We start from the raw sequence: 15,919 nt of genomic DNA on the forward strand, positions 1-15,919 counted from the left end.
GTTGAATTTGTGACGTCTATTGTTTTCCTTCTTCTTGTTGTTATGTTTGTGGCTGTTAGAAAACAACGAGATGGCGCATTACCGCCATCAAGTGGTACGGAGTGGAGCTCGGGAATCCATAATAATGATATAAATAAAATGTTATGTTGATGAAAATAATCACGACCACAAAATTTTCATAGTCAGATTTGTTGCCAATATTATCATTCAATTAATTAATTAATTTTAACCAAAATAGTTGAACTCAAATAGTATATTTTCTAAACATATCTTAATGTCATAGGCTGTGTTATCAGTTACGAGTCATGTATCTTACAGAGTAAGATATACATATACGGTACAGAGTTTTACAAAAACTGCAGTCAGGACAAATGTTATTCTTGTACTTCAGAAGAAAATGATTAGCAGGATAAAACCTGTGTATGATTTTGAGAGAAAATGGTAGGCCTAAATATGGAGTGGGTTTCATAAAAGATGTTTTGGCACTTGCTGGCTGTGTCCAAAGGGGCAACACACTTGAAACTTTCAACCAGGGAGAGCAGTGTCACACTGCTTTTCAGTCTGGTGTTAAGTTACTCTTTAACAATCTGGGATGGTAAAAGTTACTCTTTGCTTGAACTGCTCTCAGCTCACGTAACTATATAGATTTGGTGAGGGGTCGAGAGTTAATGTCTCTCAGTACTTTCCTACCCTGTTTGTGACACTCAGCACCAAACCTATGTGTTCATCCTGAAGCTAAAAATAGGTCACAAATAACTATTTCATTGTTTAAAAGGCTCAGCAATTTTTAAAAAGCTGTAGCTGAGCACTGTAGTTTTTAGTTAACTCTAACAGGAGTAAATAGTGCATTTGTTAAGGACTACTTTCAGCTGTGTAATGAGTATTTAGGCCCTCTGCACCAACAGTGTGGAATTGACCCAATAAATAAACTGTCCGTCCAATGGAGTCACTCAGTCAATCAGACTTTGGCTACACAGAAAATACTTGCTAGGATCAGTTCATAGCTGGTTTTAGTCTTTTCACAGGATTTGTTATACATGACACATAATACACCCCCCACCCACCACTTTTTTCTATACATTTTGCTCTTATATTGTATCATTTTCTATTTTCTTCCTATTTATTTTATAGCTTATTAATGGGAAAAAGACAAATAAAACGTGACATTGTGACGTGTGACGTACGTGTCGGGCACGCCCCCTTGATCTAACGAAAGGGACATGCGCGAGCCCTCACTTCCTCCGCGGCTCCTGCTTCTTTTAGGTCTGTCTGTGTTGATAGCGGCTTTTGCTTCCACACGTGCAATCTTTCCTATGTGAATCTCTCTCTTTGGGACCCATTTATAAGCTCGTCCTGCTCTGTCAGAATAGGTAAATTAACCGTCGGCGCTGAGTGTTTGATGTTTTTACAACTGCGCAGCCGCTTGCTTGGCGGGGGCAGAGGTTACGGATGGAAGTTTAGCCGGGTTTGCGTCTGTTAGCACAGTGATGCTAGCTAGCTGATGCGTCTACTTTTTGTTGTGGTGTTGCTAACGTTAGCTAGCTAGCAACCATAACTAGCCAAGCTGGTAAACGCAGTTAAAGTGTGGTAAACGTATTGGCTTACACGTTTGTCTCTTTATGTGAAGCTAAAATGTAATGTTTCCTCCCTGTTGTCTTCTGTCCAGGTTTAAAGCCATAGAAACCGACAACCATGGGGGCTTATCTGTCGCAACCTAACACAGCCAAGACCTCTTCCGATGGCGGCAACAGCAACATGAGCTACGGTTTCTCTGCCATGCAGGGCTGGCGTGTATCCATGGAGGTGAGGTGGAAAATGAATGACCGGATCAGAGACAACCATGTTGCCGCTCTGTTTCTTGAACGCAACGAAGAGAAAATATGCCTTGAGTTGTAGCTAAATGGCGGGATAAAGGGATGTGGGGCTTCTCTCTGTATAGGTTTGTTTGTACGGAGCTGGTTGGCGTCTTTCCAGAGTTCCCTGGAAGTCCGTCACACTCCTAAACCAGCTTTTCTCCCTGAGCATCAGCTGCAGTAATGGATGAAATCCACAATTTATCCTCGGGGTGTTTTGAGCATGCTGACTTGCATTGTTATCAATCCCCCACAACATTCACGAGCATGTAATTGGTGTCTGCTGTTTGACTCGCGTGTGAAGACGGTACCTAACTGCAGCTGACAGCAGTTGGAGATCTGGTGTCTTTGTCTCATCGTATTAAGTCACTTTTAATGAGGAAATAGAAGAAATGACACCAGGTCTCAACAGAGTAATGTTGGTTACTAAGTGGATGCATGTGAGTAATTCAGTTCACAAGACGTGCAATGATAGCACAAGGCCCATTGACTGTTAGAGATCAGAAACTTTGTTGCTTGATCAAAGTAATTGAACAATATATGTATTTGAATTATATGACAATGTGTTAAAATAATGTGTAGATGTCTCCATTTGTCATCTTGTCTCTTGATTTGTACCGATTTGTAAAGTGTCATGTTGTTTGTATTGTAATGTGCATTTTTGTGTTTTATGTGTCACAGGATGCTCACAATTGTATCCCAGAGTTTGATGATGAGACGGCCATGTTTGCTGTGTATGATGGACATGGAGGTAACGCACACACATATACTGTACAAAGTCTTCTATTTTCTATTTTTTTGCAGGATACTTACTTACTAACTTAACAGTGTTTTGTGACTTAGTCAAATCAGTTTCTCCCAAAACTCCATGTCACAACACACAACACACCCAGTATTCCATGGTTTTCCCCCTTATTGTTTGTTTTACACACCTCTCTGAGTACTATGTGTACATACACTTATCTTGAGAATTTATATGATCTGCTGGTCCCATTTAGGTGAAGAGGTGGCTCTGTACTGTTCAAAGTACCTTCCTGACATCATCAAGGAGCAGAAGACCTACAAAGACGGCAAACTGCAAAAGGTGAGCAGCTGTGGAAGCCACAAGATGACCTGTCGTAAACAAGTTTTACAGGGCCGAGATCTTCATGACCAGAGATGTGCTGCTCTAGGATCAGAGGCCATGTATTATGAGAGTGTGGTCACCACGTTGTCTCTGTTCCACAGTACTGATAAATTTTAAGCACTCTCTGAAGAGACCTGTAACATGAATCTCATCGACCTAATATTACATCATGTCGTTTTACTGACACGTTTTTGCATGTTGCTTCCAGGCTCTGGAGGATGCCTTCTTGGCCATCGACAGCAGAATGACCACAGAGGAAGTCATCAAGGAGCTGGTCCAGATTGCTGGACGGCCCACAGAGGAGCCACCCACTGCAAAGGTGGCAGAGGAGGACGATTGTGAGTACACCCCTAACAATGAATGTATGTGGTAATGTCTGGTATGGATGTGAGGTGTAAGGAACATAAAACAAAGCTCATTAAGGTCGGATGGTAAAGGAGGATTGAGAGTTTTGACATCCAGCATAATGCAATAATCCGGGGGCGAAAGTTATCATAATTATTAAAGAAAAATACCACAAACGCAATCAATGGCATGAGAATTACACCAAAAAAAAACAAGAATACAACAAATAAAAGGCATTTGAAGTGCATGCATGTACACTGCTGGTAGATCCAAGCAATGATGTCAAATCCTAATTAATAATTACTAACTTCTAAATGATTCCATGTTTCTGCCGTCCTTTCAGTGGAGACGGAGGAGGCAGCTTTGCTCCACGAGGAAGCCACAATGACCATAGAGGAGCTGCTTGTACGCTATGGCCAGAACCGCAATGCTGTCAAGCATGCAGCTGCCATCAGGTAGTCTAAGACTTTTTATTTCGACGTTTCATACAAGGACTAACACTAATGTGGCTATTAAGAAGTATTGAGCCTTAAACAGCCTCTGAAGTAGGGACTTGAATTTCCTGGAAATGTTATTTCATGGAAAACATCCTCAGTGGTGACCTCATGCAAGTCAACCCACACAGCCATCACATTTCTTTAACAGTCCTGTCCTTCTGGCCATTTCTCTCCGTAACTTACAGCCCATTGATCTACACATAAAATCAATCACCTTGCTGTATAATGTCCCACCCCAACAGCCTGTTTCAACAGGAGTCATATCACATAAAACTTTAATAATAAGATCATGTTGTTGGCTCCTCTTTATTTCCTCTTTGTGTTTTTTTTCTTAGTGCGGCTGCTAAGAAGGCGTCCTGCTCGCACCCTGAGGCCTCGGGAGAGAAAGCTGGGGAAGGACAGAAGAAGGAGGGGTTAAATGGAGAGGTGGAGGAGGAGAGCAATGGGAAGGCGAAGGGAGGCGAAGGAGCGGCATGTGGGTCTAAGCTGCGAGCCTGTCGGAGAACAGGAGGAGGTGAAGGCAGTGGTGCAGGTACGGACAGAGCTGGGATTCAGGAATTTTTGACAAGTACATTTTTGTCTGCAAAAAGATGACATGACATGAAATAAGTTCTCTGGTTAATGTTCAAGTTTAAAACTAAGCGAAACATTGACATGACCATCCTTTTTATGTCAAAATAGATAAAATTGTCGGTTTATCTATTTTTCTTTTTACTGTTGCATTAAAAAAAAAAGAAACATCCCCTCCACTCCTTTCTTTTCCTCTTGACCAACACCTCGTGTTGCCCTCGTCTCTCCTCTGCAGCAGCTGACTGTGGAGGGTCAGGAAGCTCCAATGGAGAAGAAAAGGCTGGTAAGGCAGAAGGAGATGCAGGACCCTCCTGCTCCTCTTTGTCCTCCAAGGCTGCAGGAGATAACAAGTCCCGGTTCTTTGACGACAGCGAAGAGTCTGAGGAAGGAGAAGAGGAGGAAGGCAGTGATGAAGAGGTGAGAGCAGGAGGCCAGAATAAACCATCCTATTTGGCTGTGAAAGCTCACTTGCTCTGGTAACTTTGAAAAACATTGTAATTGTTTTTTTTAATTTTATTAGGATGGCAGTGAAGAGGAAGAGGGTGACAGCAGTGATTTGGAAGAAGAGGAGGATACGGAGGAGGGAGAGGAAGACTCTGAGGATGAAGAAGAGGAGGAAATGTGTCTTCCTGGAATGGACGGCAAGGAGGAGGTGTGTACAAAACAAAACACATTTCCCATATAAACTATTATCCATGGACATCAATAAAGTGACTGATATGTAGAATAATGTAATCGTAGAGAGTGACATAGTTCACCTTAGAGTGGGAACAGCAATGCAGTGTTTCTGGAGTTTATGCACTGATAAGTCAGATGTTTTTTTGTCATAGTCATGGCTTGTGCAAGAAATAGACATTGATCACACTGAGTTGTCAAAATATTAGGACTTCTTTCACTTCACTGCGGCATGTACCACTTTTGTCATAAATTGTTTAACAAATGTTAAAGTGACAAAGTGTTCTCATATATTAATATTCATTGGTGGAATTAGTTATATTGGAAGCATTGTATGCAACTCTTTCCGGCTATGAAGCCAACTAACAGCCTGCAGTATGTTGGATGGCCACATTGCAGCCTAAGCCAAATTTAATGATTTGTGATGACTGTGTAAATGCAAGAAGCTTTAGTGGCTGCCTTTTTTAAATTCCTGTGTCTGCTGAAAAATGTCTGAAAGCTGTTTTATTTTAGTCTTAGAATGATGGGGACTTTCACAAAGGATCCATATTGTTTGTCTTTTACGGAAAGAGGGGATTGTCTTTTAAAGTTGGTGTGAAACATCCTGGAGGTTTAAAATGTGTGTCACACCTCCCATGTTCATGCGTTCGCAGCCGGGCTCAGACAGCGGCACCACAGCTGTCGTGGCTCTGATCCGAGGAAAACAGCTGATCGTGGCCAACGCTGGAGACTCTCGCTGCGTGGTGTCTGAGCGCGGTAGGTCCAAACCACTTGATAACTATTTACCCTGATAGAAGTGTTGAATTGTAAAGTGATGGTGAAAAATCGAAATCTCTTATCAGTTAATCTCGTGGGCCTTCCCATTCCAATATATTATTTTAGCTTATGAACACAAAGCTCATATACTGACTATATTAAACAGGCTAGTTAATACTACTTATTTTTTTAAAAAGATGCAGGATGTTACAGTATTGCACTTGAGCCACGTATATTATAAGTGCATCGAAGCAAATGATAAATGAAGATCATTTGAGGTGCTAACTCAAATGACAGGAAGATTACAGGTAATTTTTTTATGTCATTTGGAAGTCTACAATCTGATTAAAGGATGGCATCATTCATTTGAAGATGTTTTATGTTGGCAGTCAAATTCTTTTTTGCAAAAATACACACTTTTCTTTCCACAGTCTGGTGATGTAGTCGTGTTACTCGGCCACAGCCAATCAAAGTGTTTGGCTCTTGCATGGTTGCCCCTGAAATGGGTAGTGACAGATCTTTTAATAAAAGGATTTGCAGTAATCTTTGTATGAAATGTAAGAGCTCTGTCTTTGTGGTTGGTGTAGGCAAAGCTGTCGACATGTCGTACGACCACAAGCCAGAGGACGAGGTGGAACTGGCTCGCATCAAAAACGCTGGAGGGAAAGTGACCATGGATGGACGGGTCAACGGTGGACTGAATCTCTCCAGAGCTATTGGTATGGCTGACTTTGTGTGTGACTCTTAGATTAGTCTTGCAAGGACTGAATTTAATTTAAAAATTAAGCTTTATAGCAGCTCTAGGTTAATAATAATAATGATATGTTTGTGTTCAAATCAGTGAGCTAAAATGTTTGTACATTCTCTTCCTCTGAGATGATCACATCTGTAAGAAGGTTAAGTTTTAAGTTTCTCTTACCATGCTGTTAACTCTCAGGTGACCACTTCTATAAGAGGAACAAGGTCCTGCCTCCTGAGGAGCAGATGATTTCTGCGATGCCAGACGTCAAAGTTCTGACACTCAACGAGGACCACGACTTCATGGTCATCGCCTGCGATGGCATCTGGTGAGTTTGAGTGGTCATGTTAATGCTGAGAAGTTGTTTTTCCTTTTTGGTTTGTCATTTACTTGTTGATGAGCCCTGTTTCCACATGTGTTGTGTGCAGGAATGTGCTGAGCAGTCAGGAGGTGGTGGACTTCATCAGTGAGAGGATCAAACCAGACCAGAGTGGCCATGTCAGACCCCTCTCATCCATAGTGGAAGAGGTGAGCGAGAGCTCCTGTTAAGCACTGAATATTTGTATTTAAATCAGTAGGTCAGAGTTTCTGCAACTACATCAGGAGCTCGGGAATCCCAATCACACATGTATCTTAAAATATGGCAAATTCTCGTAGACTGACAGAGACGGCAGCCCCTCCTCCCTCTACCTGCAGTGCCTGCCAGGCAGCAAATCCACATTAGCAATAAGATGAGCAATGAGTCATAATTTGTAGTATGACCAATAGAGGCACTACTGTATAATTAATGTTAAGAATTAAATATTTCCGGTGATTTCCACACAGGTTGAAATTTACTCAAAGATGTACTTAAGATTTTTAAAGAAAGTATTTTATCTGTTGCTTAGATTTTCTACCATGTCGTCATTATGATATCTAGCTTGTAGCCTTAGTTGACTCCAAACATTGTTTAGTGGATAAGAATAAATATGTTGATGCATCTTTAATTTTAAGTCCCATATGCCCTCCTGACAGCTGTTGGACCACTGTCTGGCCCCTGACACATCTGGAGACGGGACAGGATGTGACAACATGACCTGTGTCATCATCACCCTGCGGCCACACCCGTCCCCTGCTCAGTCAGACGACACAAAGAAGAGGAAGCACCCGGAGGAGGCCGAAGGGACCGAGCTGGAGGAGAACGGAAACGACAGCAAAAAGGCTAAAAGTGACTAAAGGCAAAGAGAAACTGTCCCAGAGGGAGCAGCAGGTCCCAGGCTACCCCAGATACACCAGAGACACATTCTGTTCAAAATCATATCCTGACCTCACAAACATTGATTCGCCCTAAAACAGAAATTACAAATATTGTACGGATGCTCAAAGATCGGCTGAACTAAGATCATCGGTATAGTTTTTTTTTGCCCTCTGTTTTAGTTGGATTCTCACTTTAACCCCCCCCCCCCCCCCCCCCCCCCCATCCAGTTGTTTCTTTTGTTCACTCTCTTTGGAAAGAAGCTGGACACACTTTTACTTCTTAAATTCAGAAGACACAAACTCGCCACTCACTGGCATGCTGAATAAGCACATCATTGTCCACGTATTTGTAACTAGAAGGAAGATGCCGGACGAACCAGTCTACAGAGATTAGTGTGTATTTCTAAACATTTAAGACGTCTCACCATCTCTGCAGAAATGCACTGCACAGTGTTTCCCACACAGTTTGTTCTAGTGGAAGTTTGAGGATAGCTCTTGTAGTGACCTGATCTTACAGTGTGACACATGCATTTTCATTGCAATATGAAATATGCACGTTACTTTTCTAATATGAAACTGCACAGTGCTCTCTGTGTGTTGTGCCGAAATTACAAAGCAGTCATTGTGTCAACAAAGTGCCATAAAAACCACACATTCCTTTCATAGGCACCATTTCACATCCTCAAATTAACTGAACCCATCTGCAGATAGATTGGCATTTAAAGGTAACAGTAGAAAAACTGATCGAATGAGAGGATGGTTGTGTCCTTTTGTAGCCCAAATTAAAGATTGAAGATGCAGTGAGAATGCGTGTGCTACTCTAGTGTTGCACTGAATGTGTCGGTACACTGCATCTGATGTTTATATCCCACCCTGAGTTTGTGTGAGTCAGTCAGACTCCAGCACGAGGAACTGAAGGATTTGGGGGGTGCTAGTCCAGTTGCTCTTGTTTGCCATTATATAGTTTCTTTTTTTCATTAGCACCCATTCACAAGTGAGGATCGTTTTTTCAGTCTTGCTAGTCGCATAACGTCACCATTATCCTGCCTTTTTTTTCATTCCTGCTTTGTGTCTTGTCCTGATCAAAATCTTTAAATTTCCAAACAGAGAAAAGATGCCAGGGTTTTTGGGAGATAGTGTACTTTTCATCCGATGGCAGGGAAACAGACCGAGACAATAAAGGCTTGCTGCCATTTTATGTCTCTGTCCATCCAGAGAGAGGTGGTGAGTGAAGCCCTGGACATGCAGCTCGTCTCCCTATCTGTCCCCTGTGTCCAACACCTTTTTTAAGATCATCTCTAGGTCATGTGTTTTAAGTAAAAAGTATTTCCACTCAAATTTTTTTTTTTCTTTTCTGATTAATCAGTTTTCTGGTAGTTTTTAAAAGAAGTCCTTTGTGTGAGCACACTCTGGAAACGCCCTGACGCTAGACTGTGTAGAGGATGCACAAGGTTAATTTTTTGAGTGGAAATACAATTTGAAGTTCAGAGCACCAACACAGTTGAACTGTTTAGAAGATATTTTTTCTTTATTTGCAGAAGCCTCATTTAAACCATATTTGTGTGACTAATTTTGTTTCCAGTATACTATCTTGTCACCATGCCCTTTTTCTGTACATAGTTTTTTCAATACTTGTAATTGAAGAAAAAGAAAATGCTTTTTCTTTGTAATTGTGAGTCAATGTGACATTTTTGGTGCATACTCTTTTGACACCAGTATGTAAGTACATACAAATACATTTTTTTAAATAATGAGACAATTGTATTCCTGTGTGTTTCTTTAAAAGCAACCAGTGCTGCATCAGCTCTTTAATTTGTCTTTTATTGTGAAATTCTGTTCATAGATTTGATGCCTGTTTTCAGAAGTTTAATTGAACAGTTTTGCCAGGCACAATTTGCCAATATTGTTTTTAGTATCCTGTTCGAACATAAATGAGGACTTAGCTATCAGTTTGAAGTCTTCAGTATTTTTAGTTGTTACTGTGTATCCAGTGCTTTGGTCCTAGAACCGCTCCTCCCAGCCAGACTGATAGAGGATGTATTGAGTAAATTCATGTTCCCCTGAGGATGAGCTTTTGTTTCATGTCAGTCTCAGCCCAAAATGTCAACTTTGCACATAAGGTAGCAATGCGAAACTGCGTTAATGGACAAGAAGAAGACAGTTACTGTACATACAGCACACCAGATTATGTGTACATTCAGTATCTGAAAAAGGGGATTAAAGGCATGGGGAAATGAAAGAGGACACGCGATAAATGTAACACATTTACATATGTGAGGAGCCGGAGTGTCTTATTTAAAAGTTGGGCTGATGTAAAGTCAGGTTTTTTATTGTATGTGTGTGTGCAGTATGTAACTTATACACAGCAGTGCTTTGCGCAAAATGCTAACATGCTCACTATGGAAATGCTAAAATGATGATGTTAAGCAGGTATGATGTTTACCATGTAGTTTAGCGTGTTAGCATGCTAACATGTGGTAATTAGCCTAAATCTAACCCTAAACACAAAGTACAGCTGAGGCTGATGGGAATGCATTTAGTCTTTCAGGTATTTGACCATTTTGATGATGGCACTAGATGAAAAGTTAAGGGATCACCAAAGAGATTACAACTCATTCTGAGAGGTCGATGAACTGTGTGTACCAAATGTCAGGACGGTCCATCCAATAGTTCTCAAAAGGTTTCCCTGTGTGCTGCCTGCAGAGCTGCGTCTTTGTTCGACAGCTTGTGTACACGTTCCTGCAGATGGCAGCAGAGACATTTGGACCAGTTATGCTGATGGTTGGATATTTTATGGGCCCTTAAAGCAGTGAGAGGTAACCATGTGCCATGAAGGGCAAAGAGTCTGGAGGGTTTCATCCCAACCAGAGAGTAAAGCCACCGATTCACACACCTTCAGGCAACGAGGGCGTACTGAACAGTAACCTCATTTGAATCAAATGAAAACCTGAGGACTGTTCGCCCTCCACGGCACATGATCACAGTCCTTCTCATGAAGACGCAGTGGGTATGTTATACTTCAAATCTCCATAGAAACAGCAAGGCAAAAAAAAAAAAGGTCAGAATTTAGCTCTCATCAGCCTCGGGGCCTCTCCGTCCTGCCCTGCCATTGGCTACTGCTGCACAGTCCTGGTGGTTGCTCTGCTCCCTGAGGATCACTGTTGCTGCAGGAACAATAGAAAGCAAGAGAGGAAACACACCCTGTCCTTGGAATCTAAAAATGTCATCACACACACACACATTTTCTTTAACAGGAAGGATGTTTTTTTCTTCTTGTCTGTAGATTAGAAGCTTCAGTGGCGTGTGTGGATACAGTGAGAGCGTGTAAAGTTTGTTAGTCTGGTTGCTGGTAGAGACAAACACAGGCCAAGACACACTTAGGGTTTGTGTCCGTATCAGTGTGAACGTGACTATTTTGTCCTTAGATGTATAATGAATATGATTAAAACTACTCTGCTCTGTTCTTGGCTAGACTTCTGTCCCAGAAATAAGAAGCATGACACCTACCTCACTCGTCATTGAACCACGGCTGTGAGGCCCTTTTCAGGTACTGAAAATCAGCTGTTACCTATAATATTTTGATCGCTGTTGCTCAAATACTAAGGCCACTGAAAGTAACAGTTCCAGGCTGATTTTTCACTGCAGGAACTATAAAATGCTTCTTAAATGCTACTACTGTAGAGCTCAATGGCGGCCTTGTCCAGCTGTGTGTATGTAGGGGGAGTTGCTTCTGTCTCCAGACTCTTAAACTTGACTGATGGCTGTGGAAGAGAACCACAGGAGTCCAACTAGACCTGGCCTGCAATTGTACATATAGAACAGTGTGTGTGTGTGTGTGTGTGTGTGTGTGTGTGTGTGCCGTCTACCCAACAGGTCTTATATAGAAAGCTGGACCACAATAGCAGGTTGTAGTTAGACACTGAAAGTATTCATCAAGATCTTTTTCGATCTCCTGCTCTCACTCCTAAAACTGCATTGGCCTCGTTGCCCTCATACACTGCACATGAGTTCAGCACACACACACACACACACACACATTCCAGCGGTCACTGTAGTGCAGTTTAAATACTTGCTGTGACCAAAAATAGTTAACTATAAGGTCTTTTTCAGAGTCACACACCTCTAATGTGCATTCCTGCCACTACTACTAATGTTGTTATCCTTTGCAGTAGTAGACGTAGTTCTGATGCAGGATTATTATAAGAAAACGTCACAAGTTAAAACAGCTTTATCTTACCTGTACATTACCTGCCCAGCACCAAATGTCAAACAGACGAGAGTTGGTAGAGACCAAAAACAGATAAAAGGACAGTGAATATTGGACTTACTTTAATTTTTTTGGACTTCTGCTGGATGTGTAACTAAGCCAGTATGGCTAACATGTTAGCCGTATCAATTTTATAAGGTTGTATTATATCACTGTTTTTATAGATTGTTGTGCTGCCTCAAGTGGTCAAAAAATGATCCTTCAACCCCATATTGCTGACACATGGACACACACACAGTTGATGTCACAGTCAGCTGTCCTATTGCTGGCAGGACATAGCAACATGTCAGTTCCAGACACATCCTATCTGTGTGTGTGTGTGTGTGTGTGTGTTCCTGTGTAATTCATCAGCATCAGGCTAAGCATGTTGAATAAACTGATAGTTGTAGAAAAACAGGAAAACTCCCCACATCCTTTCACCTCTCTTGTGCCCCCCTTCCCATTTTTCTTCTCCACCCACTGTCACTTCCTCTCTCCTCGTCACTCCACTTCCTCTCTTCTTCACTCTCGTCTTTTACTATAACATCCCTCATCTTTGTCTTCTGATCATTTCCTTATTTTCCTTTGTATTTCCTTCCTTTCTGAACACTTTGTCTTTCTCGGTTTCTCTCTTCCTGCCCTTGTGTTTCATCCTTCAACAAATTTCACCTAATTCATGTAGCTTTTACCTCCCTGACTTGATTCTGCTGTAGGCTCTCATTTTCAGATTTCACTGTGGGAGACGGCCCTCAGCAAAATGCCCTCCTTCATTTTGTTAAAGTTTTATTAACCACTGTGGTGCTGACACATTTAGCATGCATTAGGCATAACATCCATTTCAGACTTTTCCATACAGAGTTTATTCAAAATATAACGTTTCCGTTATGGACTTTTGTCAGTCGACAAATTCACAGCATAAAAATCTTTATACAAGAGCTTCAGGCTGCAACAACCAATCGAAAGAGGAGCCAAATCACATGAGGTGATTACAACATCGATAATTGCTAAAAACATCCTGAAAATTAGATAAATAATGTCAAGATCCATTAAATACACATGAACATGGGAAAAGAAAATAGAAATGAAAACAAAAAACTATTAGATTACAGAAAGTGAAGCTGAAATATGGGATGGGGGAGGCAGATTGGACAGATCAGTGTGCAATAGACAACAATTAGTTTCATGCTTTATGGTAATACACACACACACAGATATTATATATGCAAGTACACATCTGTACATGCTTGAGCACAAAGTCTGCAGGTACAAATCTGTGTTAAATATAAACATTAAGTCAACAACATCAGGGTTCATCAAGGCAGCACATTCCAAGACCTGAAACACAGACACAGCTGATCATTCACAAACACACCTGTACACACACACACACACACACACACACAAGCGTGCAGGCTGGAACTGATTCACACATATCAGGACATCAGTATGTACAGTAGGTAAACACACACACATACACAGGGTGCGGTCAGAGATAAGAGATAAGTGGAAACCAGCAGCTGTCTGATCAGCGGACATGCTGCTGTTCTTACGTCACCTTCACTCTCTCGTCTTTCATTCCTTCTCAGCCACAAATTCCCCTCCTCTCTGACTCTGCCTGACAAAATGTCTTTTATCCAGCGCTTTTCCCACAAAAATGGATTTCCCTTTTCTCATTCAAACTCTGTCTCTCATTTGAACAGTAAAGTACAGTATGTAGAACAGACTACTGAAAGGTTATTTTACAGTGATTGTCTTTTATGCAGAGGTGAGGTGCAAGTAACCTTTGGTGTTAAAGTTGTACTTGATGCATAAGCACAGCACTTTGGGTCTTAAAATGATACTTTTGAGTATAAAACACTGTTAAAGGTTTGTGGCCCCTCAGAGAACAGGCTCTATGGTCCACTTGGATTCATGCTGGTTCCAGTGGATTAGAAAAGTGACATGTTTTCATGCAGAAAAAGGATCAAAATATCCAAAGAAAACTTTCAAAAAGCAGGAAGCAGTTGCTCTAAGGTTCGTAAAACAACCCACACACCCCTATCGATTGACATGACAGCAGTGTATTTAGCCGTATATTACCATAAATATGACTGCTGGGAAAATACCAGCAATGAACAGTGAATAAGTGGACATTAGTTCAGAAGTGGTCTTAGTTTAACTTTCAGTTTATGAAAATGGTCACTGTTGGAACTCAAGCTGGACACAAACTCTGTTCTTTGTGAAGGCTGAAATTACAAACTTTCAACAGCCACCTTTAAGGTTTTCAGGGCAAAGATTTTGGTAAAATTTGGCTCCATGCTATAAGAATTAGCTCCTTTTAGAGGACAGAAAATTTGAGGAAATAATGGTTCACACTTCTTTTCTTTTGAACTCTTTATGGTATTTTCTTTCCCTCTGACTCTCTAATCAGTTTGACACATGATCCTGTCGTGGCTTTTGTTTCTCTCATATGTTCCTTTATCTCCTTTATTTAGTTAGTCGTGGAGCAGGTCACAAGGTCCAGGGGAAAAAACAGTAAAACATTTTAGGCTGCAGCCCCTTAAGACAGTCTCTACAGGCCCTCGCTGAAAATATAGTTTCTCTTAATAACATTAGTGGTAGTTGAACCTATAGTGATCACTGGAAGAGAACAAGACTCTAAAGGAAACAATTCTGCTGCAGTAAAGCCCTGAATGTAAATGAACAGGCAATAACACCACAACATTGTACACATTCGTTTATTGAATATAACACATTGGTTGTGCATGCGAGTGTGCTGGTTAAAGCTTTAAGTATAATAGGACCTCATTTGAGCACTACTGTGGAGTCACTGTGAGGTTTCATTATAGTGTGTTCAAAATGCTTCCTGTCACCTATATGTCTGCTTTCTGTCAGTGAAAGAGCTGTTGTTCAGCTGTCACATGCATTAAGGCAGAGAGAGAGTTCTTCTTATAATTAAGGGTCATAAGTTAAACCAGAGCTTTGTCCAGCGTGGGACACGCTCTCTAAACTGATAAGTCTTACAACACTAACTGTAGTTCCTAAGAGAAACACTTTTTTAAAAACTAGAAATAGATATTTTTGCACACTCTTCACAGATCTTGTGATTGAAGAACTCTTCTCCCCACAGCTGAATCATCTTGTGACTGTGTTGAAAACCACCATCCCAGTAACAGCAGCAGAAGCTCTGTGGTGGATATGTAGCACAGCTCTGGATCATATGAACAGACGTCTAATTTCTCATGACTGAACACACTGTTCATAATTATGTAACTAAGGAAAAATAACTTTTTAGCATCTCTTCAGTGCCTAATAATTCACATGTGAAAATAAGACAAAGAACATGTTTCATATGCAAGATCAGTTATCTGCCGGGCTCAAACACACAAACACACACCTGCACTGAGCTCCACAACCTGTGGAGCATTAGAAAAGAAGCTGTACAGGACATTTTCCTAAAAGAATTTTAAGTGACAGCATCTTGTTTTATTCAAAGCATAACATGATCATATGTTAAAAAAATACATATTCCATAAAAATCTGTTTCGTAAAGGTAATGTTTTGAAGACAATTTAGAGCCTTTAATTATTCTTTATACTGTTTGATCATCAGTGCTCTGAAACAAGAAGAGTCCACAGCCATGCTAGCAGCTCTGAACTTTGGCACAGCAGTGCTTTGAGCTAAATGCTAATGTCAGCATGCTAACATTTGCTAAGTTTTATCAATCAGTTTTGCAGGTATTTGGTCAGAAACCAGTATTGGACAAAGTGAGATTTTGACCTGATGATGGTGCTTGGTACAAAGTCAGGGGAAGTGATTACAATTTATCCCGAGTTGTCGAGACCGCTTAACTCAAAACCACAAATGTCAACGTGCTGGCCGAAAAGTCCGGAAATC

The 15,919-nt window shown here is 41.1% G+C and overlaps 1 protein-coding gene across 1 annotated transcript; it reads left to right on the forward strand.

Annotated features, from left to right (window-relative positions):
• Nucleotides 1-1,692: 1,692 nt before the first annotated feature.
• Nucleotides 1,693-7,931, forward strand: ppm1g (protein phosphatase, Mg2+/Mn2+ dependent, 1G). The gene is made up of 13 exons (XM_070908618.1): nt 1,693-1,803; nt 2,535-2,604; nt 2,852-2,937; nt 3,188-3,317; nt 3,668-3,779; nt 4,157-4,353; nt 4,627-4,808; nt 4,912-5,043; nt 5,720-5,822; nt 6,410-6,541; nt 6,760-6,889; nt 6,990-7,089; nt 7,576-7,931. The coding sequence occupies exons 1-13, from the start codon at nt 1,693-1,695 to the stop codon at nt 7,774-7,776; spliced, it is 1,686 nt and encodes a 561-aa protein (XP_070764719.1). The 3' UTR covers nt 7,777-7,931.
• Nucleotides 7,932-15,919: the final 7,988 nt, after the last annotated feature.

Source organism: Enoplosus armatus, chromosome 1, assembly GCF_043641665.1.
Source record: "Enoplosus armatus isolate fEnoArm2 chromosome 1, fEnoArm2.hap1, whole genome shotgun sequence".
Lineage (NCBI taxonomy): Eukaryota > Metazoa > Chordata > Actinopteri > Centrarchiformes > Enoplosidae > Enoplosus > Enoplosus armatus.